Consider the following 25,176-nt stretch of genomic DNA (forward strand, 5'->3'; position numbering starts at 1 on the left):
CAACCGGGATGGCTCATATAGAGAGATATCAGCATTCCTCTTTCTCCCTGCTTTAAAACATCTTTCTTTACATAAGGAAAGCTGCTATCTCTGTTCTGAGCACTGAGCCAATAAAGCTATCACAAAAGGGATCTGTTGCCAGAGTCCAGAAAGGGTTAAGGCAGCAGTTGGAGAGGTTTGGGGTGACGTGTGCTTCTGGAGCCTGAGAAGTCTCTTGAAGGTAGTTCCCCTCTGGTGAGGATGGGAGCGTGCTGAGGTCTGAAATCTGAGATCCCTCGCAGCCTGGAGCTGGTGAGGTCCCGGTAAAAGCTGTTTGCCTGCTTTCCCTTCCCGAGCAGTCACATCGCTGCACTGGTGTGGGCAGCATGGAGCGAGCACCCTGGACACTTGTAGGACTCACTCTTCTCCAGCTCCTGCTCATCTCCTGCCTGCCAAGAGGTACTGTAAGAGAGCGTGTGTGTTCCCGGCATGGTCGAATGAGCCCCTTCCCTTCAGTGTGGTCAGAGGGGTTTGATCTCATGCGCTGTCATGGGAAGCAGAGATCTGCAGGGACAGCAATAACAGAAAGAAGGGGCTCTGCTTTATGTCCTTTTTTTGTTGTCAGCATGGAGTGTGTGTGTGTGTGTGTGTGTGTGTGTGTGTGTGTGTGTGTGTGTGTGTGTGTTTTATCCAGGAATGATTTTCAGGCAAATTTAATAGCTTTAAAGAGAAACAACTGGCTGAATTTGTTTGCCAATGGCCATTAAGAAAAATGTATGCAATCACTTTGCTTATTACTCCCTTTATTTTCTCAACACTCAGTGCTACGGAAATGATGATAAAAAGAGGAATTTAAGTCTCTGAATTGTAAAGCGTAATTTGTTTAGTTTGGCAAGACAGAGATTTTCCTCTCCAGCCCCAAAACCAAGAATGAAGGCAAGGGAGAAAAAAGTAAAGGAAAAAAGAAAACAAAGTCCACACATTGTTTCCAATCTGGGATTTAGCTCTTCCAATATTATTCTCTCGAAGGGGAAGTCTTGTTAAAGCAGAATGATATTTTTAAACTCAAGCCCCATCCCAGTTTCTGCTGAACCAGCAAGTATTATCTAGATAAGGTTGAGCAAAGAGCTTTTACTGTTGAGTGCAAATTTGCTGTAGTTATGGCCACGAACCTGGGCTGTTTACACCTGGAGGTGTCCAGGCCTGCTTGCAGCAGCCAGCTGTCAGCATCGTGGGCTGCTTTCTTGGGAGCTGCAGCCCTAAGGACTGGGAGGTGAGGTGCCCTCAAGTCACCCACCCTTGAAGCTGCTGCATATTTCAGCACTGCTGATTCCTCTTACCAGGGGAGCTGTCAGATCTGCAGGCACTCAGATCTCAGTGACTGTAACGAACTGGTGTCAAGGATGGTGCTTCAGAGGCCCCCTCAGCAGGGGTTGCAGCAGAAAGTCTGCCTCTGCAGTGCCCGCCCCTGTCAAACCCTCACAACACAGGGAACAGGTGACGACCAGGGTCATCTGCCCACCAGGCTGGCCACCAGCATCTGTAGCCATCCTGGGAGGCTGGCCTCCTGCCAAAGCTCCCCCTGGGTCACAAGCACAGAGAGCTTCTCCCCACCTCTGTGCCACATGCACTGACTTGTCCCTGCAGTGGCCTGTCCCTCAGACACATGTCACCTTGCACACTGGCCAGACAAGGTGGCTCCATGGCATGTGCCATGTGCTGGAGTGGCACAGAAGTAGCCCTGCCAGTGGCAGAGCATCCCTGGGCATAGGCTGTGGCTGTCAGGCCACTGGGTGGGCATAAACCCCTCCTGCTGTCTCGTGGCAAGAATCTGGTCTGCAGAGTAATCTAGTGCTAAGTCCCCAAGGCAGCAGTGACAAGGGGAGGCAGGAGGAAGGACAACAATGGCCAGTGGGACACAAGGGCTGTGTGGCTGTGGGCTTTGGAGGGAGGGTGCTGGTTCCCCCAACACCCACTCCTCACACACCAGGAGCACTGTGAGAAGAGCTTGCAGGACACATGGACATCAGCTGTCCCCCTTGTCCCCTGCCCTTCCTTGCCAGGCCTCCCCTGCCCTGCTGCTGGTGGTGTTGCTTGGCACACAGCTGGCAGCATGAGGGGGCCAGGAGCCCCTCCAGCCACAGCAGGAGGGGCTCTTAGAGACTGGGGAGCGACTCAGAAGTGGAGTGGCCTTAACATGTCAGGGCAGGTTGGAAAATAGTGTTTTGTCTCCTCCCCACAGATGTATCCAATTTTTATCCATATTTATCACACCCAGTTGCACTGGGCCTGCCTTGAGAGCTGGGGGCAGGAGTCAGGGCGGTCTGGGAATTTACTTTTTGGAATAAACTTGGAGTGCAAGTGACTCATGTTTCCTTAAAAATATATGTGTGTTTTTGTGTGTTTCTGCCTATCTAAACCCTTCCCAACCTCTCTTTCCCTCCCCCTCCAGCCTCTGTCTAGAGAAGTGAAGGCCAGATGCACTCAGACACATCCAGATGCATTCAATCTTAGCAAATGGGTTACTTCAGTACACATGTTTAGGTTTCTAGCATGGACAAAGGGAAAGAGACTTGCTTTTTATTTTGGAAAAAAAGCTGGGGTTACTCGCTTTTGACCCTGAGGTCTCTTCAAGTAGCTCCCAGGAGTCCCTGCAAGCCTGCCAATACCCAGGATTTTTCTCTCCACCAGCCCTGAAGGATGCCTGACCATCACAGGACGATGCAGTTGTCAGCAGCAGGACCTCCCTTGGGCATGTGGATGCCCCTCTCCCTCCTGCAAGAATAGGGACATGGTGAGGGGCAAACTGGAAGGAAGGCCACAGAGCAGGGAGGCAAGCCATCAGCAGGGACAGAGGCCTGGCAGACTGAGAGCATCTTCAGTCCTTGTTTAGGGCTGGACTACACACTCCATGGGAGCTGTAAGGACTAAAATTTGAGGAGGTTGCTGCAGTCTGTCTGGACTGTTTCTATCCGGGCAACATTAACTGCAAGTTAAGTTGTCAACATGTTGCAGGTCTCACACCATTACAAGAGGCAAGTCCTCAAGACAGGTCCAGTGCCACTGCTCTACGTTTAGGACACAAGCAGATTCTCATGTTATTTGGTCATGAATTTCAATACTGCAGCTGCTTCTTCTCCGCAGATTTCCAAACATTCTCCCCTATTGCAGAAGTCTAACATCATCAATGCTGTCACTTACTCAAAAGTTCTACATTCATTACCTGTTCCTGTTCCTTGTCTTGCACAGAGAAGACAAATTCTCTTCCTGATCATACTAGTATAATTTTTCTGCCCAGAATAAGATCCTCTGTCCCAGAGAGAATTGAAGCCTGAAACGTGGCAACCTCTGAAGAGCCTTAACCTGGCTATTTCTTCCTGCCACAGCTTTTCTCAAATGAAGGCACAAGGCCACAGTGCCAATAATAAGATCACAAATGCCAGGTCAATAAATACTGAGAAGAAGCTAAAGGAGAAGGGTATTTTAAAAAGACAGTCGAATTAGTGTGCATTTATTAAGCGGGCAGATTCCACTTAGTATTTTAGATTTCCTTCTGTGTTCTTCCACTGGCTTTGATTATTTTTTAAAATAGAGATCCTTTCTTTTTGCCTCTCCCCACTTGCCACTGTGTGAAAGCACACACTACAGGCAGAAAAGGATGCTAATTGACTCTGTAGAAGCAGCAGTCTAATTATTCAGCAAATGTCTATGACCATAAATTAAGCACACTGAGTAAAACTAAAACAGGGATGTATTTTAGCTCCTCTTTTAATTAGCCCAGCTGCTGAAAAGAGTAAAAGGTACATAATTTCTAAAGAGAAGCGAGTGGTTTTAGAGACAGCATTATCCCTTTCATCCTCTTAACACATCAAAGAGACAAATAGACAATTTGCACGGTAGTTTATCAGAGGCAAAAAGGTTAACAATAAAGACCTGCACTTTCCTTTATTATTAAGGGTTTGGGGTACATCATTTTCCAAGCGCCCCAGTAAAAGTCTCTTAAAGGAAACATCCCTCTTCCCTTCCAAGGTGTCTTCCTCTTGGCCTTACTGAAATCAAATGGAGAATTTTACTATTCATCACAATGGAGCATTTCCTGTTGTCAATGTCCACACACGTGATCACTGTATCACACTTGATACACCAGCTTGCATATCTGTACAATGGCAGTAGAGCCAAGTAAGAAAGGAGCAGAAAAATGAGACAGACCTAAAGAAAGTGTAAGCTGCTACGAGGTTTCATCTCTGTTGAAGCTGTCTTTTCTTTAATGAGAAGTTAAAGAATCCTTTCAGAATTATTACATGGCCAAACATTCCCTACTAACAGCCTTAAGAAATTGCTCCTTCAAATCCAACTGCTTGTTTCTTCAAGAAAGTAGTTGTTGTTGAGCAGCATGTTGAAAAATAAAGATTAAATCAAATATAAAGGGGCATGTTCTCATCTGTGGAACACAAACTGGTTAAATAATCACTTTGAAAAAGTCATCCTCTATGGACTCAAATTCTAGAGATGTATCTATCTGTTTGTATCTGGTCTTACTTACACTGCACTGTTACTGCACATGGCACTTTTCAAAGCAATTTGAAATATTTCTTTGAGCTTAAGTAGTGTTTGCCAATGCACTGATGGATAAACTGAGGCATGGAAGGGAAACTTTCACAGGATAACAGAATGGACTTGTAGCATTGGAAGTTCCCTCCAAGGACCAATATGGCAAAGTGTTTTTTTGCTCAGTTGTCTGATCCCTCCACCTAGCAGCTACTGTCAGCACAAATACAGGGATGGGAATGGGAAGTCAGGGAGAGGAGGGAGAAAAATGTCCCATCTCAGCAGCAGCACAGGCTTGCATCAGCTTAAAGTGACTGTATTCTAAAAAAAATTCTCATTCTTCCAAAGAAGTGGAAGACACAAGAGATAATTAGTATAATTGGGCTTGCTTCAATTCACCTTAGTTCTTAGCTACACAGATTTCCCAGCTCTCAGATCTTTGGAGCAGAAATTCCTTTCCATCTAGTGAGGTATATATGATATACAAATCTTTACTATCAAAAGATTAGTCAGCCGAACCTGACATTTCACCATGATGAGCAGCCTGACCCACCCCTGAGGCAACAATATGCTTGTGAATCTGTTCCTGAATCACCAAAGCTTTAAGCCTGATCTCAGTCCCAGGGATGAGGGGAGGCAGCACCATCACTGAGGGGAATTGTTGTTGGACTGACACTGCCAACAAGGAGAACATTGTCTGGGAGCATCGCCTCCAACTGGTGTCCTACAAAATCCATCACTGACAGCCTCTAAGATCTGACATGCTGTAGGGACTAGGTATTGCTAGGTGCAGATGTAAGTGGCATGCATGAATGTGCTGCCATCTGAACCTGAAAATGTTGATCTCCCACCTCACAGCCCTGCTCAGGCTAGACCTAAAGCATCAGGTGAAGTGTTGTGTTGGCTGTGCCAGGCTCCCGAGCCAAGCAGGTCTTCCTTTCAGCACATGCCCTGGATGTTTGTGTGCTTTCCCAACACAGGCATTTCTTGCTTGGTTTACATGGTCTTGAGCTGCTTCCATGTGAGCTGTTTATGCCTGGATTTAATGGGCTTTTCTTCCATCATTAAAATCTCATAAATTAATCCACTGTTTATTTGCCTGTCCAGAGTCTTGTTTGTTCTTTGCAGTTAAATATTTTGCATGGGTTGTCAAGCAGCTTCTTCCGGCTTGTCCCAAAATCAAAGACACAGCCACTGCCTGCAAGCCAGACTGCCTGCTTTGGAAGATTATCAAAGTAAAGCTCACAAAACACCCCACAATTATCTCTGCCACAGCTGGCCAAGGCCTTGCTTTCAGCATTTTACTCAGTCAATAAATCTTCCCCCACTTTTCTCTGCCTCATTCTCTTCTGTTTTGGGGTAATAATGGCCAAGTGTGCATGTGGGAGCTGCCAGTGGTTGCCCATCCCCAAACACACAAGGGGGAGCAGGGTTATGCCTCTGCCTCCCTGGAGCACAGGCTGAGCTCAGCCACACAAACAAACAAACAAACATTGCTTACACACATAAGTGACTCTCTGCATATCCCTCTTAAGCATCTGAGGCAAAGGTTTTATTTGCCTTTTTTTCAGTAGCCCAGAGATAAAACAAAAAGGTTCCTGCTATTATTAAAGGGATGCATAAACTCTTCAATCATATTTATTTAAAGAATAGCTTCTATGGAGCCTCAAAATAATAGATTCCATGATTTCTGTGAAGAAAATTCTAGAAGGGCTACTTAAAAAAATCTCCAATCCAGATATTTCCTTGTCAAGGCTATATAAATTGCCCAAACTGCAGAAACTGAGAACCAGAAAGGGAATTAAATTGTCAGTAAGTCAAAAGACAGTTTATTTTCATTGTCTAAGCTGAGACAAAAGAAGAGAGCAAACAGCATTTCTAGGTGGCAGCAAGTATATTTCTACAATTTTTTAAGGGCCAAGATCAGCTGCTTCCTTCTTAACACTAAGTATTACCTCAAGGTCAATTTATTCTACAAATACACACATTTGATCCACCAAGAATAAATGTGGCCTCTGCTTTTTGGCTCCGTTGTGTACACAAGCTCAACATATGAAAATAAATATGCATATGCACATATTCACACTCTCTACTTACATACAAATACATGTGTAATATTTTAGGGAAGAACAGAATAATTTAGGCTGAAAGGGACCTCTGGATGTCACATGGTCCAGCCCATCTCTTGGTGTTAACTTGGAAGTTGTGTTGCTCACAGCCTTATCTTGCCAGGATTTGAGTTCCTGCAAGGATGGTGACATTCCCTTGTCACCCCAATGTAGGTTTGTCTGTGAATATTTGGATCATTTTACAGACAAAAAAATCTCTTGAATAATATATCCACTTTATTAATAGGCTTTAGCAAGCTTGAGATAAATTAGATTTCTATCTTGAGTTAGACAAAATGAGAATCCAAAGGATGCTTTACAAAAGCTCTGAGTGTTGGGTAGTTATTTATTAGTCAGACTTTAAAGAGTACTGCTTCAGGAAGGAGTGAAACTCCCACCCCATACACCAGAGACACAGCTATTGTCTGCCTTGTATGGTGAGATGTATCAAACTGAGTGTCAGTTCTACGGAGATAATTAGGTGTGTGTAATTAATTTTCTCTGGAATCTGAATCAGATACAATTCATAGAATAAAAGGCTTAATTAAAAAGGAATAATAGCCATAGGTTAAGAAGCTCCAGCCTGGCCAGGATGATTGACTGTCATTCTGGAAATTAGAAGGCATGAGTTTAATTCCTGACTCTACTATTGTTTTTCCCTGGGACCTTGAGCAAAGTCACTTCACCTCCCTTGTGCTTCATTTTCCCATCTGGAAAGAGAACTTGTAAAGCATGTCAAGATCTACAGGCAAAAACTGTTCAACTGTATAACTACTGAACACTGAGATTATTTCAATGCTAGTGGAATAAAAAAATACAGAATCTTATTGGATGGAAGGAACAGCTTGCTTTTTTTTTTTTTTTTTTTTTTTTTTTTGAATGATTATAGGGGCAGAGAGGGGGGATGGAAAGGTTTCAGCACAAACAGCAGCCTCATTCCTAAACTTAGAGCAGCAGTGTACTCTCCCTGGTCAGTACACCAGGCACAAGGGAAAGGCTCACTTCTGAGGAGCACAAAGGGCTGCATTTCATTTCCCAGCCAAAGGAAAAAAAAAAAGTAAAAAAAAAAGAAAAAAAAAGAAAACAGAAGAAACAGATGAAACAGTTTGGTGGTCCTTTTTTTATGGAATCAGTAAAAATCATTAGGGGAGAAGATAAGCTTCCAGCAACCAGGCTTCATAAGGTCATGGAGAGTCAAGTGAGACAGAGCAGCAAGGCTCAGTGGTAAGGAGCTCCAGCTGGCACAGTAATTAGGTGATCAGTGACAATGAAACAAAAAACAGTTGGGTGAGAAGGGAGACAGGTACAGCAAGGATGGGAGTGTTTCACCTTAGAGATATATGGCTTGTTTCATGACAAGGCAACCCTGTTACTCAGAGTTAATACACAAGGAAAAAGGTTGTTACCTAACCACAATTAAAAAAAAAAAAAAGAAAAAAAAAAAAAAGAAAGAAGAGGATGATAGAAGTGGGGGGGGGGGGGGGAAGAGCTAGTCTCATTAAGTTTCCTTCATGTCTCATCTTTCTAGTCTGCTCTCTCTTTTTACTATCAAAATCCATGAAAGCAGTCATCAGGGCTGTCAGCTGCTTAGAAGGCATGCTGACAGCTCTGTGCACTCCTTGGATCTCTCTTTGTAGAATTTAGACAGCACACTGGTGGGGAAAGACAGAATCTGCACTTATTGTGGCAGTCCTGAGTCACAGTCTGAGGTTGTTTCTTAAAAGGGACTTCCAGCACAGCTTAGATATCATATGAGGTTATGCTAAATAATAGAAAGATGTTACCATATTAGAAATGCCAGGCAAAACAAACCTTTAAAAATAACAAAAAATCTTGTTTCCTTTAGCAGTGAAGTCAAATGTAACAACATGTGCTTCTGGGTGAAAATAAGGAGTGAAACCAGCTAAAATCCAACTTTAAAAGTGGCCTTTCCCGGTGGGCCCCCTAGTTTTCAAGAAAAGCAAATTCACAAGCAGAAATACAACCAAAACATGCTATCATAGTTTAAATAATCTATACTATAGATGATGCTTTAAATCAGTCCTGCAATCTGAAGAAACTTTCTCATGTGATATCATCCTCTGTGGTTTTTTAAAGCTATTTTTTCTCACAACAGAAGTGGGAAGGCCTTGCAGAAAAAGCAAATGTATTCCTTCCCTCTGGTCTGTTTGCTTCTTCTGGCTGGCACTGTGTGCTCCTTAGACACGCAAACCATGCTGGCATTTCAGGTGCATGTTGCCACGTAGTTTGGGTGTTTCCAGGCTGAAGACTGGCCAGCCTCATGCCATTCATGATCTAACAAACCAGTGGATAATAGATCCTGCCAGTCCTCATCAGATAATGGATTATTTCCGTGTGTCCTCCTCTCCATTCTCTGCAGAGTACACCATGATCAATGAAAACTGCCCAGGAGCTGAGTGGAATATCATGTGTCGGGAATGCTGTGAATACGACCAAATCGAGTGCATCTGCCCAGGACAGAAAGAAAGAGTGGGCTACACCATTCCCTGCTGCAGGAATGAGGACAACGAGTGTGACTCCTGTTTAATCCACCCAGGTATGTTTGTGGCTATGCTGTGTTCACACGAAATCTTTGGCCAAGGCACCATGGTAGATGCTGGGCAGGGCAGTAGTGAATAAGCACACCTCACTGAGGCATGGGATTGTCCTGCATTTCCTCAGGAACTTCATCTGCCACTCAGCAAGACACTTGGCAAGGTTCCTCCAAAACAGGTAGCATTTCTGGCCAAAAAACCCAACACTTTCTACTAGCAGTGTTGTCAGGATGTCTTGGGCAGGCTTGGAAGCTGCCAAAGGGTGACACTATAGCTGGCTTCACACCAGGAGTGTTTTGGTGGTACTCTTGGTTGATTTGCATCCCCAAAGCAAAAAAGGAGAGATAACTTGAAGTCCCACAAGCAAGGAGGAAAAAGAAAAGTCAAAGGTGATAGGAGGAGAGAGCAGGAGGAGCTAGGACCAGTTTAGAAGTTGTCAGAATAATTTAGGCTGGGCCCAAGTGAGATCAGCAAACACATTCAGACTCCTGAGAGAGGCGTTTACAGTTGGAGCAATGAGATTTAGAGGTTCAGGCAAGTCAGACCAGGAGTTTGGTTCCAAACGTCAGAGTCTGAGCTGCCTAGGGCGGGGAGGTTAGGTATGGTTCCCAGCGGGAAAGTTGTCAGCACCTCTGCAGTCATTAACGTCATTGGCATTTTCTGTGGAAAAGATAGAGAGGCTGCTCCTCTTCCTGCAGGACAATCCACCTTGGCTTTCATCTAACACAATGGCTCTCTTTTTAGGCTGCACCATCTTTGAGAACTGCAAGTCCTGTCGCAATGGCTCCTGGGGAGGGACGCTTGACGACTTCTACATCAAGGGAATCTACTGTGCAGAGTGCAGAGCTGGCTGGTATGGAGGGGACTGCATGAGTAAGTGTCCTGCACAGGCAGGGAGGAATGTCAGGGACAGGGAGTGGTGGGACAGAGCCAGGGCCATGCTGTGCCTTTCCAGCTATTCCTGTACAGTGACTCTTGCAAAGGGCACAAGCAGGAGAAGGCAAACACAACCAGGCAGTAAGCAGATCTACAATTAGGAAAAAAGCTTCTCTTCCAGTGCTTGTCTGAGAGGAGTTGGATTGGGCCTCATGTCACGGTGGGTTAGAACCCTACTAAATGTCTGTTTGGGTTTGGTTTATTTTAAAACTTTAACTAGCGTGACTCCAGAAATATTCTGTAATCTGCATTTCTTGGATGCATGTCATCATAGCCCCTGAGCATAAGCATAAATATTTATGAGGGCAACAGCTTTATCAAAGAGCTTACGCTCTGTCCTCCTTCAAGCCCTGCCAGCCCTAAGGATATCCCAGTGTTTCCTTCCACTGCCACACATCTTCAACACATTTCTAGGTTCCTCTAGAAAACACTGTCTTGCAACTTCTGTCACAATGAGTGTCACAACATAATCTATCACAACAATGAGTGTTTCAGGCCCTGGTAGCAATATATAAAACTTTTGTTCCTGATCATGTACAAAAGCTGTTGCTTTTTAGTTTTGTTAAATTGTTAATCCCAATTCTGTCTTTCAATAATTAATTCCATTAGCTAACTGTATAGTGTTTAAGACTGGCATTTCTTTCACCAATTTCCCACCAGTGAAGATGAAGCTCTCTTTCAATTTTTATTGACCACCTCTTTGTTCATATTTCACTGGAAGGGATAAAAGCAGAGTCTGCTTACCCTACTCTGTTCTGTCCAATGTGTTAAATACCTTAGGCTTGTGTCCTCTTAGTCATTAAAGCAACAATTTAACTTGCTTTCACAACACTGCCCATGACCGTTCAGGAGGTGAAAGCATATAAAATAAAATAATTGCTTCAAATAGCAGAATATCGGGAATCAACATGTTTCAGCAACAGCGCTAACTCAACCTTGAGGCTTTGGAAGTTGATTAACTGAGTCCCTTGCTGTTTACGGTGTGATTTCTGAGAACACTTTAAAGTCACATTTTCTCTAGGTGCATGCTCAAGCTTCTCTGGAATTTTCTTTAAAAGCAGAGCCAAGAAAGAGTCATTAACTCATCTAATTTTTCCTCCATCTGCCTGAATACATTGGTTGCCTACAGTATATTTCAGTTTATTCTTCCAACTTGTATTGAAGCAAATACACCTTCACACAGAGGTCTACTTGGACATTTTTGCAGTACTGAAATTTTGGACAGCTTTGTCTTATAATGTTTTTCTTACTACTTGCTCTTTTAAGGGAAGCAGTGTGACACTGAGGCTGTATTCTCTTTCATGTGTTTCTGTGGTGCTTGAGAGGTGGGGTAGGAAGGTTAGACAGTGCTGTTGTCTCTTCCACTCTTAAGGTGGGGACACAGGATAGTTGTGACCCCAGCACATCCTGAGCTCCCCTTTTGTGGCTACCTCAATTTTGGCCTGCTCAGACATGCAGAGAACTGCATGTCTGGAAAGCAGCCCATAACCATGATGGGTGCTGGACTGCGCCTCACAGCAATGCGGCTTTGGGTCTGGAGTGTGGCCAGCAAGTAGCCTTGGAATGCCAGCAGGCACTGGCTGCTGGAGCCGTGGATGTGCTAACACACCACAGGTGGGATAGCACAGGAGGAGCCATCTCTCTTTGCTACCTGCATACGGCATCACAGCTGAAACTTTCAGCCAGGTCTAGGTGCCCCGCCAGCGGCAGAGGGTCAAGAAATCCCAAAATTACAAAGAAGCGCCAGCACGGTAATAGCGGGATGTAATCTGCGTACTTCGTCCGACACGGCCAATGCCAGCGCTGCCGGGGCACGGCCCGGCCTCTCGGGCGGCGCGGGCGGGCGGCAGCTCCCGGCGGGAGCGCCGGGCTCTGTCTCCCTCTCGCGGGGCCGGAGGGCGCTGCCGCCGTGCTGCGGCTCCCGGTGCCGGGCCGGCCGGGAGGGCGAGCGCCGCTCCGGCCGCATCCCTGTGCTGCCGGGCCGTGTTGAGGCAGGCACTGCAGCCCCCGGCCCGGCGGGCACTGCAGCCCGCGGGCACCGCCGGCACCGGCGCCGCACTGGCGGTAGGAGGCGGCCAGGGGCCCCGCAGGAGGCCGCGCCGTGAGGCCCCGGTCATCTCGGGGGATGGGCGCCAGGAGGGGAGTGCGGGGGATGCAGAGGCTCTGCGGGCAGGATCAGTGCCTGTTAATAGTGTATCGTGTGGCACGGTCTGAGTACCTCCGGGAGAACAATGAGGCCTAGCCCCCGGCAGCGCTTCAGGGGCTGAGTGCATTCGCCAGCGCAGGGTGAGCCCCCGGGAGAGATTCGTGGGAACTGCCAGCAAAACCAGTGATGATGGAGGGCCATGGCAAGGAATAAGTACAACGGGATGGCCCACGGGTCTGTCAGGTTTATAGTATCTGCTGCATGGCTGGAAGTATGGGTATGGCTGAAAACCCATCAAAAGATACCAGATCATTTGGTAAAAAGATAAATTATATAGAGTAGGCCAAAGGAATGCTATTAGGAAATAAGCACACTGACTAGATTTAATTGGGTGCTAGAATATTTCGTAATGGGACTTCTCTTGGAAGTCATCATGACCTAAAAGGCACACCAGGCTCTAAAACCAGAAGAAAACCAGCCCTGCAGAACCCTTTCCTCTGTATCCTGCACTCCAACAGCTTTTGCCAGGCCCAAGTTGTAATGTCACTTCAAGGCACATGCTCCATCAAAGCAGGGTAGAAAGTGGTGTTTTCTAAGATCTGTTCTCAGCTCTGCTGTCCAAATGTGGACCCTGTGCCAGACAAGAGTACTTGTAGTTTTTGAAACTTTCTGAGCATTGCTGTTTCACATAATACTGGTGACCAACAACCAACAGAAAGCAACAAGGTGTGATAAGTGACAGCTGCCTTCCCATATCAGCCTGTTTCTGTATAGCAGAAACCTTTCTACTATTTTTCTCGTCTGTTCAATCATCTTGGCCTTTGAAGGAGCATCACATCTAAGATGCAGCACTCAAACAGAAGATAATGTGTTCTTACCAGAGGTCATCTCAGGACCTCTCCCTCCATAGACCCATGGGTCTCTGTGGGCTACAACTCAGAGATCTCCTGAATTTTTTTTATTCTCTGTTAGTAACAAGCCTTGGAGGAAATCTTATTGTGGCCCTGAAAGCTGCCTTTTTTCAGGAACAGGAACGGAACAAGGATGTTGATACTCTGCCAAAGTGGTTTATTTTTTTGTAAATGAGGCAGAATTTGCCAGCATTTGTGTTTATGATGTAAATTATTTTTGAGAGCTTTCCAGGTCTCCCCCAGATTTAGAATAGGAAGAGAAAAGTCTCTATTTGATCAACCTATGATTGAACTGTTGGTCTGGGGCGTCAGCCTAACTTCTAGAAGCGCTGGAGATTAAAGAGCACAGATTTGATGTGATTGCAAAGGTGCTTCATGCAGAGAAGGGTGGGAGCAAACCTGAGAACGTTCTTTTGGAGAGGGTCACTGAATGGCTCCTCTTTAGTTCCTGGACCACCTGCTTTGCTGGCCAAACCTACTTCCTCGGTGCCAGTGTTCAGAGAGTTCAGGCTGTACCACAGCAAACAGAGAAGTGTGTTTAGTATGCCGTGCATACAAATATCTCTTTGCACCGGTTCTTTGGCTTTCCTTTGTTAAAGGCATCGAAAACTCAAAAGCCCTTCAGGACGAAAGGGAAACTTTCTTTGAGGTGGTCCAAGCCCCCTGTCAAACCCTCTGAAGATTTCTAGCAGCTTTGTCTCAGGTTGTTTTTGAGGCAGGAGCCAATGGCAGCACAAGGGCCTGTTTCTTGCTGTGGGAAGGAACATTATCATTTTCACCACAGCAGATCCTGCTGTACTCGTTGAATCCTAATGTGGTTGCTGGGCACACTCATTAATCCTCGTCTTTTACAGAGGGAACTGAGCGAGCCACAGAAGAGGATGAAACACTTTTGAGGAACTCTTCTGAGCAGGATTTCTGTTTCCTTGGGTCCTGCTTAATTAAGGGTAACCGAGGGTAAATGAACAAAGGGTATTTCATTTGAGCAACACTTTCTTAAGAAGAAAGAGGAGGAATTGACCTGCAGTCTTCATGTTTCCCCATAGACCAGATGCAGCAGGATTGATTTCCAGACACTATGATCAATGGGAACCACAGATGCTCAGTACTTCACCAAATCAGGTCACTGTCACCCTTTCTCCCTCGGGAAGGAAGGGCCCGGAGGCGAGTGTTAAAACCCTCTGTTTCAGTAGGAAACATTCATCCTAAGCAGGGTTACTGCTTAAAAGCTTAGAGTTTCTCTAGGGAAACAGACGGAAGCAGCAGAGCTTTCTGTCGGACTGAAGAGGTAAAAAGAAGTTAGAGAATTGCTGTGGAGGTCTTTTGGGTCATTCAGCTTTTTGCTTATCCTCATCTGTGGTGTGTAGACTCTCCTGATTAGGTGACGCTGTTAGACTGAATTGCAGTTTTTGGCTTACAGATACAGCCTCATAGTCCAGCAAAGCAACAGAAGGCTTACCAGGGGATGTAGCCATGTGCAAGACTCCACTCAGAAAGATGTAGTCAGGAAAACAGGAACTGAAACATTAGCTCTGTCTGGTACATAGTCATTTAACTGTGCATTTTGCTAGGATGTGCATGTGCCGATCACAGTAAGCTTTGCAAAAATCACTGAACAACTTTGCATCTTCCACGGAGGAAAATATAATTATTTTATAGCTGGGGAAAAGGGAGAGGTTACTGAGAGAACTCTCTGGGCTAAAAATGTTCAGCATCCAAGATGAGGAATTAGGACAACTGTCCCTGGACAGATGCCTAGGGACAGCTGCAGGATAGTCATGAAAATATATTGCTCCCCTGGTGTGACCTTGTCCGCTGTTTGTTCAGCTCATTGTCCTCTGATGATTTTCTTAGATAGGGCACAAATGACTGGAGCACTTCATCTTATCCTGGTGCAGAAGTACATTCCACAGTATGGTGAAAAACTGAGAGCAGCACAGGCAGAGTGGAACAAGACTAGAGGAAGGATAAGAATGACCCTGAAAGAAGGGATAAGGGCTGTATATTCTATATGTGTCAGATTGAGTCATCAGTGTCACACTGATGATAGAGGAGCTGTGATGTTTATATATCTTCATTGGCATGGTGGCATTAACATGCAAGGATGATGTAGTGAATCCTGAGGACAAACTTGTCCTCTAGGAATATATCAGCTCTTTTTCCTTCCAGAGTCTCCTTATGAAGGACTAGCAACCATGATGTTGGGTGCAACAGATTTTTTGTCTCATTCTTTTCCTCACTTGAGCTAATTCAGGTGTTCATTGTAGTTTTGTCACTTACCCACCAGCTTCCTCAGCTTCAGTGGATGCAAATGTCAGCATGGACTCTATCAAAACTGTTCTGAGCTAGAGCATCAGCCAGGTATGTAGGTAGGCTAATTAACAGAGAGACAAAAGCTGCAAGAAAGGGTTTCATGGGGCTACATTGCAAACTGGGGAGAAGCAATTAACTACAACTTTCCTGGGGGTACTCTGAGCCTAGACAATACTCCAGTATAGTCATAACTCTTTACAACCATTGTGTGGCTGTCCCAGTATTTTGTACACTGCCTTGTAAGAAAGAGTGTATCTTCCTAAGCCATCCTGCCATCTCCTTCTGGTGTTATTTCTACATATATTTTCTTCAAATGTCTCTTGAAGGTTCTTCACACAACTTTTTTTTCTTCTTTTTCTCCCCAGGGTGTGGGCAGGTTCTTCAGGCTTCTAGAGGTCAGATTTTGCTGGAGGGTTACCCACTGAATGCACGATGTGAATGGACTATCCATGTTCAAGCTGGATTTAACATTGAGTTAAGGTGGGTCCTACTGACTTTTAGCCAGCACTGATTTCAGGTGGGCATTGGGGTATGTGGGTAACCAAGAGTCAATGAGGGTCAGCAGCTGTGAGCCCTGGGGCAGTGAAGGTATAGCAACCACTTTGCATTTGGTATCACAGCTCTTTCCCCTGGTTTGGCTTGTGATGGACAGGCTCTGGACAGATCAGTGTAGTTCTTTCAATTCCCATTTAGGGCAGATGGATGCTGAGGAGAGTTTCTCAGGCATTGGGCACAATGTATCTCTTTAGACGTGTTTTCAGGACCTTGACAGCAAAGCACCCAATATTTTCTGAACTAAGCTGTAACAGGCTGAACTAAGACATTCTTTGAAGAAAAGATGTAAGAATGTTTTAATATAATGTCTCATGCAAGGAGAGAGTTGCCCATGAGTCCTACCTTGCATTTAGCCTTCATTTTCCCTCTCTCTTTCTTTTTTTTTTTTTTTTCACTCTTTTCACCAACCTTGTTTTCTGTCAGCCTCAGTTATTCCTCTCACCATTCCTATGCCTGGAGGATGTGATTGGTTTTCCTACAAGTCAGAGTCACAGAATCACAGAATTAACTAGGTTGGAAAAGACCTTTGAGAAGATCAAGTCCAACCTGTGACCTAACACCACCTTATCAGCTAAACCATGGTACTCAGTGCCACATCCAGTCTTTTTTTAAACACCTTCAGGGATGGTGACTCCACCACCTCCCTGAGCAGCCCATTCCAGTGCCCCATCACTCTTAATTTTTTTCCTAATGTCTAACCTAAACTTTCACTCACACAGCCTGAGTCCTATTGTCCTGTCATTGCTCTTCTGGGCTGTGTATGCTTAGACCTGTTAACCAAACCCTAAGGACTCATGCTCACAGTTCCTGCCTAGTGCAGGAGAGCCACTTCTTGGGGTAATTAATAATGTTTTCAAATGTGCACAGCAGGGTGCTCACACATGCAGCAGGAAGTATGGCAGGGGATGGTATTCGAAACACACTAGCTAATATAATAAAAATAATAGCTTAGCCCTTCACATCAATATTTCACTGACTTTGGAGCCCAGGCAAAAGAACTATGACAGATACATAGTTAAAATACGTTTAAACAGTTTAAATATGTTTGAAGAGAAACTTAATGGGAGGAAGAACAACAAATCAGTTGAAAATAAGAGCTTGTGGTTTTCCCACATTAATGCACTTTTTCCAGACCTGCAAATGCAAGCCTCTTGTGTAGTTATGAGCTGCTATTGCCAAGATAGCATTGTGCAGAAGACACAGGAAGAATGCTGTGAGGAAGAGTTTTCTGTCCACATGACACAACTTTGCATCAGTGTCAATCAGCATGGATTATACCTGCCTTCTTTTTAAGAGATATGGTTGGTGAGGTGTATGATTTGCATAGCACAAGCTTAGGGAGGTGATGTTTTTCTACATTTCTGAAAAGGGCTTTGTCAATTGGAAGGCTTAAAAAGTGCTTCAAGAGCTACAGGTGTCATCCTGTCTTCATTGTTGTGGGGATGGATGTGAGAGTGGAAATGGATCCTGTGCATGCATGTAACTCTTGAATGCACCTATCTCTGGACGAAGTGTTAACAGCCAGATGGCATCAGGCGCAAGATGCAAGAAAGGGACCAAAGGTTATTTTAACAAAGAACACTATATTGAAGAGCAGCACTTGCTGTAGCTGCACAAAGGAGACTCTAATCTGTTTTAAAAGCAGTAGAATGGGGAATGCTGTAGTTAACAGATGTACTAACTCTTTGGAGAAATCAGACTTCCATTCTAGACCCTGAGGGCCACCCACATACAGACTAGGAAGATGTGCCATATGAGATCCATACAGTTCATGGTATGGTTCACAGTTCACTGTTCAACTTTGCTGTTACAGAAGATGGAAAACTTTAAAACAAGAGTGCCTTTCTCTTCCTCGCTATGTCCATCTTTCCTGCAATCAAATAAACATAATATTAGGTATCACCTTGATGTGAAATAATGTTACATTTCAACTGTCAAGGTCTCCAAGAAGGAAGCCTGAACTACCAAACTTCTGTCGTCATCATCTAATTTATCTGAGCTGGGTAGTGTTGGAGAATCCTAAAGCCCTTTGCCTAGCCTGATGATAAGCCTAATGTCTGAATGCCCAGAAATCTCAGCAAATGACATGGCACTCCCAGTGAAAGATCAGAAGCTCTCCTTAATGTCCACACTTAACCCTGCCACCCTGCAAGTCCTGCAGGAGGCATAGAGGAAACCTTCTTGGCAAAGATGGAACAGGAGGTCCCTACAGAAGGTAACCCTGTAGTGTGTTCTGAGTCAGTTGACATCTTCAAGGTGCACCACCTCAGAGCTGTCCATTGAGGTACTTCAGCACATTTAACCTAAAACTTCATCTTTAGGCTACTCCTACACAGAAGGACAGGTTCACTTAAACTAACCAACAGAGCTTGCTTCCTGTGTCTGCCATCCACGTTTCCTTCACTGTATTTTCATATAAACGTGCTGATCCCCTCTGTGAGTGGTAACTGCTTAGAGCTGTAATGCACAGCCAACACTGTACTGAATCAGCACAACTGCCTACAAAAGAACTCCTTTTTTCATTCTCTCTGTGCACAAATGCTGTTTGCTGCCACCCTGGCTTGCAAAGGCAGGGATGGGGACAGCGTAATACAGAATGCGAACAAAGGGGTTGTCTTTGTTTACATAGGGCAGGAAGAGTAAAATTCCCAGGAGCACAGATAAATCTTCCCTTGCTTTAAGCTGTGCTATGCAGTCCTTTGGGGCTCAGTAGAGCTGTTTTGATAATAGTGTCCATGTTGTGGTGGTAGTTTGTTTTCTCTGTGTTTTTTGCCAGCCTAGAGTTTTTTTTTTGAGTTGTGATGTATAGGCTCCCTCAGCCTGAGAATGTCAAGGATGTCATATGACAGTGGAAGTAGCTCACAACTTTCAATTCTTTTCTTTAGTGCCTCAGCAGAGATGAAGTTTTAAATATGTCCTTTGGCTAGAAGCTTTCTTCAGAGGGGGTTGGTCAATATATGCCCACTGCAGCCACTGATGAAATCAAGACAATAGTTTTCATTCAATTTTGTATCTGATGACCTGTAGCACAAAAATAGCATACTTAGTTTTATAATATCCCAAGAGAATTATGATATAATTATGCTTTCACTGGTGAGGAAACTGAGGTCTGTTGAATTGTGTGTACCTGAAGCTTAAACAGCAATACACCTCAGAATCTGTAAAGGGTTCTGTCAGCTGGGCCCTAGCCAAGAGGTTTTTAAAAGCTTTGGCAGGTTTCCTGACCTGCCAGTTCTGCATCTCAGTCACAGGATCCCATGCTGTCAGTACAGTGTATGTGCTTCTTTGCCAAGTTAAATAAAATGCAAGTCAGAACCCTTATGCCTTTCACATTTTCCACTCTGTTTTCATCATTTTTTAAAACAGAGAAAGCAAACAATTAAAACCAGTATTCTGTGTATGGTTCTTTCATTCTCTGTGCGTATGTCTTGATATTCTTTGTTCAGGGACACATATCAAGACACAGTTTACATCTATAAATAATACTGCTCCCAGTACATGGTGGGCATTCCAGAAATTTTCCTTCTGTGCTTGCACACATACTTAATTTTAATCTGAAATGTACCAGTTCAGAAAACCAGAAAGTATTTTTAGGATTGGGTCAGGATAAACTGTAGCCTGATAAGTGTGACAAAGATGAATGGTTAATTTGTATTGCTCTGTAACTTCCATAAGGGTAAATCCCTGGGGTATGTTTCACCAGTGAAAGAATGTTTTGAAAATGCAGTGTATAACCTGACACATATGAGGATGTCTCTGACAGACCTGACAGAACTAGAATTAAACTCATGCATTTTATGCAAAGCAAAGTTGAATTATCTCTCGCTAATGCATATTTAAAGCAGATGTTGTTTTTTTCCTTCTACATTCCATCAGATGATTAAAAAATTGAGGGGCTCTGCTCCATTGGTGTGGCTTCCTAAAACTTCTCAGTTATTTTTCTGTAGGTAGCGTACTCCTGATGTTCAAAAATCAGCCATATGACCTGAACAAAGGTGACTGAGTGAAGAGGCCTCTTAAGTCATCTCATGAGTTGTCAAAGGAAGGTGGAGGAACATGGAGGCCTCCTTAACATGGGCACCTGAGTCTCAAGATGAGAAGAGTATGAAACAGGCTCCAGAATTCTCTTCCCTTCAGACTGTGAGGTCCAGGAGCAGATCCAAAATTTGTCTCACCTCTTTGGTGTGAAAATGCAGTCTTTGCAAACCACTAGGCCCACACTGGAATAGGCAATGTGGGAGATACAGCCTAATCCTAAATACACATCTGCAGTGTTAGGAGTCTTCAGGAAGATCAAGTACATAATGAGTTTCATTTATAAAATATCCTGCTGAACAGTTAGCAGCACGGCCTCTCCCAGGCCCATTTCTTCTCCTTTTCCTGCTGTACCAAGGCTGAGTCCAGCCCCCTGACTATTGCACATTTTCCACAGGCACTTAGTGTTGCTCCTTCTGTTTCTGGTTCATATTCTGGTGGGGCGCTTTGGCTCTGTGCCCACCTGAATTCCAATGGCAGCATATAGCATGGCTGTTAATGAACAAAAGCCTTGCACAGTGGCTGGATTGAAGCTAGGAAAGGACAGATATTGTGGGAAAAGGCTTTAAGTATTTCCCTTCTGCACTAATTCCTGTGCCTTATTTCTGCTCTCAAAAGACGGGCAACTGCCACACATTGGGGATTTACTGCCATTTTGCTTTCTAATGCAAAACATGCTGTAGTATTTTGATTCCGTTTCTGTGGTTGTTTCTGCTTCTGTAACATCCCCAAGCTTTCTTTGTATCCTTAATTGCTGACTTCTGAACATCACAATGTAAACAACTTTTGAACCTTGTTATTTTATACTGCAACTTTCAGTACTTAGAACTTTATTTAGGGCAATTAGAATAATTTTTAGCAAACAACAGCAGTAGAAATATGCCCCCTGCAGTGCCTGAGCCTGGATGAAAGTTCTGTTGTTATATTATGGTTAGGGACCTGATGCACGTGTATAGACTGTATGACTTCAGTTTAGACTTCACTGTTCTGATACTTGTATGTTCTCATGGAGCAACTGTACAGAGCTGAGCCAGCTTCTAAGCGTCATGATGCAAAAATTGAGATGAGTGAGGGGTCTTTGTGTGGTTAGGGACTTGTTGATTCACTGAGGGGGGTAGGCCCTAAATACCTAAATGCCCAAATAAATAGTATTTAGGGTACACAGGTAAGCAGTCTGACTGTTTGTCCTTGTTCCCCAAGATTTTCCATGCTGAGCCTGGAGTTTGACTATATGTGCCAGTACGACTATGTGGAGATTCGTGATGGGGACAATTTGGACAGTCGAATAATAAAGAAATTCTGTGGAAATGAGAGGCCACCTCCCATCCAAAGCACTGGGTCTTCACTCCATGTCCTCTTCCAGTCTGATGGATCCAAGAACTTTGATGGATTTCATGCTGTCTTTGAAGAAATTACAGGTAACATAGTCTAAAAGTAGAACAGGCCACTCATTCTCATTAATTCAATTTCACTAATCTCTTTCCCTGTTTTGCTTCATTAAAAACTTTCATGCTGTGTTGCCAACAGCAACTTACATAAAGTCAGTGTGGGGAAGATTCAAAAGCTGTCAGATGGCATGTGAATTTGAGGCTCTTCTAAAAAAGACTGAATTCCTTCTACTTGTGTGAAGAACAAGCACATCAGCCAGCAGAGAAAAGCTGCTGTTTTGTGTGAATTTTTTGTTTGAATTGAAGAATTAAGAGCACAGAGGAAGTAGAGGAAGGGGCATGTGTATCTGCAATGGCAGAATTGCCCAATGCTGTATGCAGGAGCAGAATCATTGTCTCAAGCAGCAAAAACCTGACGCAAAGTCTCATAGTGAAAGTGCCCTGACAGAACTCTTGTGTTGGCTCATGGACCATTAGGAGTTAAAAAACTCAACCAACCAACCAAGACCAAAGCAAACAAAATATCCCCAAGTGTGTACAAAGAACGTATTATTTTCTTTAAGAAAAAAGATGAAGAGGCGTTTCCTATTCTGTGATGATCTCAGTGTTGCGAATGACAGAAGTGGGGCTCCAGAATTACTGGTTTTGTTACTACTCAGTGCTTCAGTCCCCTACCTTGTTTTCCATAGTTTCAAAATAGCACTGAAAGTGTAGCTGGCTTATCATTTTCCCATTGGATTTGTGGCAGCCTCCACACTCATCCTGGGTCTTCCTTGATTAGCTATGTAGGGAATTTTGGTCAAATCTATCTACAGAACTCCTGGCACAGAAGGCTAATCAGACTGTGCTGCTTTGCCATAGATAAACCCTGCAGGATCTATGACTCACCATAACTTGCGTTCTGTACACCCTGGTGACCCACATTTCATGAGGTCATCCAGGGTATACCTGGCTCAGGAAATTTAGTTAGTTTATATAATCCTTATATAGATACACAAACCTAGCTCTTAACAATGATCAGAGGTGTATTTAGCAATCTGGAATGTTCATACTTCTGGATGTAGCACCTATGCCATTTCTCAGCCTGCCCTGTTCTTCAAATGTCACCTTTAGTACCTGTTAGCAGGAGCAGTTAGCTATTGATAGTTTGCCTGGGCTTACAGCAGGAGAGGTGATATAGAGCAAATGAGTGTGGTGTGGGCTATGTTGTATAAGGGCTGCCTACACACAAGGAACTAACATTTTCCATATGGTGCAAGCTGAATTGGTTCTGTTTTCTCTGCCCAGCAGGGAACACTCGGTATTTAAATATTGTTGAGCACTTTATTTCCGCCCCATTCTGAGTGGTAATTATTCTGAGGCTGAGGCTGCAAGTGTGGTAATCCACACAGAGCACATTGTAAAGGGCTTCTCAGAGTTTTTGAGGAGCTCTATTTGTGCACTTTATTATGAGGCTGTTCTGGTCTAATGTGTAATGCAGTGAAAGGCTTTTCAAACACTCCCAGTGTCTTTTAATGTGAAGCACTAACCTGGCCAGCAGGACCATTTAAGGGAAGAATAGAGTGTGCATGGGGCAGCATAGAATTGAAAGTGGGGGCAGCACAGGATCGAAAGCTCTGGCAGCACATTGAAAACTTAAGCATTTGCCCTGAAATTTCTCTCTGTGCACAGCACTGTGGAAGAGCCAAGGTCCCCAGAACAGATTTCACAGGGCTTACTAAAGCAATTCCCTATGCTGCAGGTGAGAGCAGCAACAGAGATGCTGACAGGATGTGGAATAGGACATGAAGGTGATCTGGTATCCCCAGCACCTTAGTGGTGTAGTGGAAAGGACTGAAGAAGTTTGTCAAAAGTGAATTCCTTCTTTTTCTGCCTCCTCTTCCTGTGAGCTCTGTACTGGCTTAGAAGCCATAGTTTGCTGAAGCAGGGACACTGACTGCACAGAGATCACTGGTTCAAATCCAGAAAGGTCTTGATTGATACAAAATAAGCTGCAAAGCCTATATCTCCTTTAGGAAAGGTCACTGTGTATATAGTTATTAAAGGATGAAACCACACAACCTGCTGTGCTGCCTACTCTGGAAGCAGGTGCTAGGTCCCATCCCGTGCCAAGTGTGAAATGGGAACCAGTAATTGGCATGAGTGACTAGAAGTCACTGAACAGAATTCAGATGAGAAGCATGGGAGGCCAGATGGGGAGCTATCAGAGTCTCTTATGCATTAGACATATGCTGGATCCAGTTAGATGAAAGCCAGTTACTGACTTTCAACAATGCTTTCCTTTCTGTACACCCAAGCTAGTGGCTTTAAACATTTATAGTATTGTCCCTTGTTGTTTGACTTAAGCCAGAAAATCACGACTCCTTAAAACAGAAAAAAAATATTTAGTGGTTTTTAGTATCAGGCATTTTCAAGGACAGTGTCTGACACTTATTCTTTTTCACTTGACTTGCTTACTTTTCCAGAATCAGGAGACTAAGCTGGGACAAAGACAAAGATAAAAGTTCACTAGCTTTAACCAGTGACTACAAAATATCATTCTGTAAGGAGTCTTCTACTTCTCCTTCCCTTTCTCAGTGATATTTTACATTAGTTGTATACAGTACAATTGCCACATATATATTTTCTTTTAACAAATGAATTACTGTCCTTATTTAGGCCTTAATCTTCAATAAGACATGGAAGATATTCATTGCCTGGCCAAGTATAAATTGCTCTTACATCACCACATGAAGCCTCCAGAGAAATCTATATGTGGCATCTAGATATTTCTTACCTCATGCCATCTGGATAATAAGAAACTTCTCTGAGAGAAGCTGCTCTGAGGTCGGTCCATATGGTGGCAGTGACAGATCCTGGCACATGGGGGCTTTTCCTGAGGTGGGAGATACCTGAGCAGCTTGTGGGAGGTACTGAGGAGATCTGCACAGTGCCAGAACAAGCACCCTTCTGTACCCCTATGCCTTTCAGAGCAGCCCAGGGTGCAGCCAGGGTGTGCTGCAGTTCATGGCACCCTGGGAGCATAGGGAGGGCAAGGTCCTGCTGCAGCTGCAGAGCAGAGCCCAGGCAGGGGTCAGCACCCCCTGGGAGGGAATGCAGCCATGGTGTCCCCTCAGCAGGAGCCATGTACTCTGAACACACCAGGAAGGAGGTGATGACCTAGGCAGGGCTGCCACAGGGAGGGCCAGAGCCTGTCTCTTTTGTCTCAGTCATTGCTGACAACCTCTCTTCCCACACTCCTTGAGCAGAGGGACTGCACGGCAAGGACTGGGGCAGCAAAGTCCTTCCCACCATAAGAGATGATCAGTGTTGTTCCTGAGGAACCTCAACATACATGAGTCTATGGGACCTGATGACATACACCCCAGAGTCCTGAAGGAGTTGGCTGATGTAGTTGCCAAGTCACTTTTCACGATATTTGAAAAGTTGTGGCAGTTAGGTAAAGTCCTTGGTGACTGGAAAAGAAGTAAAAATGCCCCCATTTTTAAAAAGGGATAGAAATGAGGACCCCAGAAATTACTGACCTGTCAACCTCACCTCTGTGCCTGAGCAGTTCATTGAACAGATCCTCCTAAAAGCTGTGCTAAGGCACATGGAGGACAAGGGAGGTGATTCAGGACAGTCAAAACAGCTTAACCAAGAGCAAGTTCTGCCTGACCAATCTAGTGGCTTTCTGCAGTGGAGGGACTACACCAGTACACA

General features: G+C 44.4%; 1 protein-coding gene across 2 annotated transcripts in view; it reads left to right on the top strand.

Annotated features, from left to right (window-relative positions):
• Positions 1-365: 365 nt before the first annotated feature.
• PAMR1 (peptidase domain containing associated with muscle regeneration 1) overlaps positions 366-25,176 on the top strand; it is a 55,943-nt gene continuing 31,132 nt past the window's right edge. For both annotated transcript variants that reach the window (XM_053946798.1, XM_053946799.1), the window contains exons 1-5: positions 366-438; positions 9,016-9,192; positions 9,935-10,063; positions 15,862-15,976; positions 21,287-21,504. In XM_053946798.1, the coding sequence (XP_053802773.1) occupies positions 366-438; positions 9,016-9,192; positions 9,935-10,063; positions 15,862-15,976; positions 21,287-21,504 (712 nt within the window). The remainder of the gene's footprint in view (positions 439-9,015; positions 9,193-9,934; positions 10,064-15,861; positions 15,977-21,286; positions 21,505-25,176) is intronic.

Source organism: Vidua chalybeata, chromosome 6 (assembly GCF_026979565.1).
Source record: "Vidua chalybeata isolate OUT-0048 chromosome 6, bVidCha1 merged haplotype, whole genome shotgun sequence".
Taxonomy (NCBI): domain Eukaryota; kingdom Metazoa; phylum Chordata; class Aves; order Passeriformes; family Viduidae; genus Vidua; species Vidua chalybeata.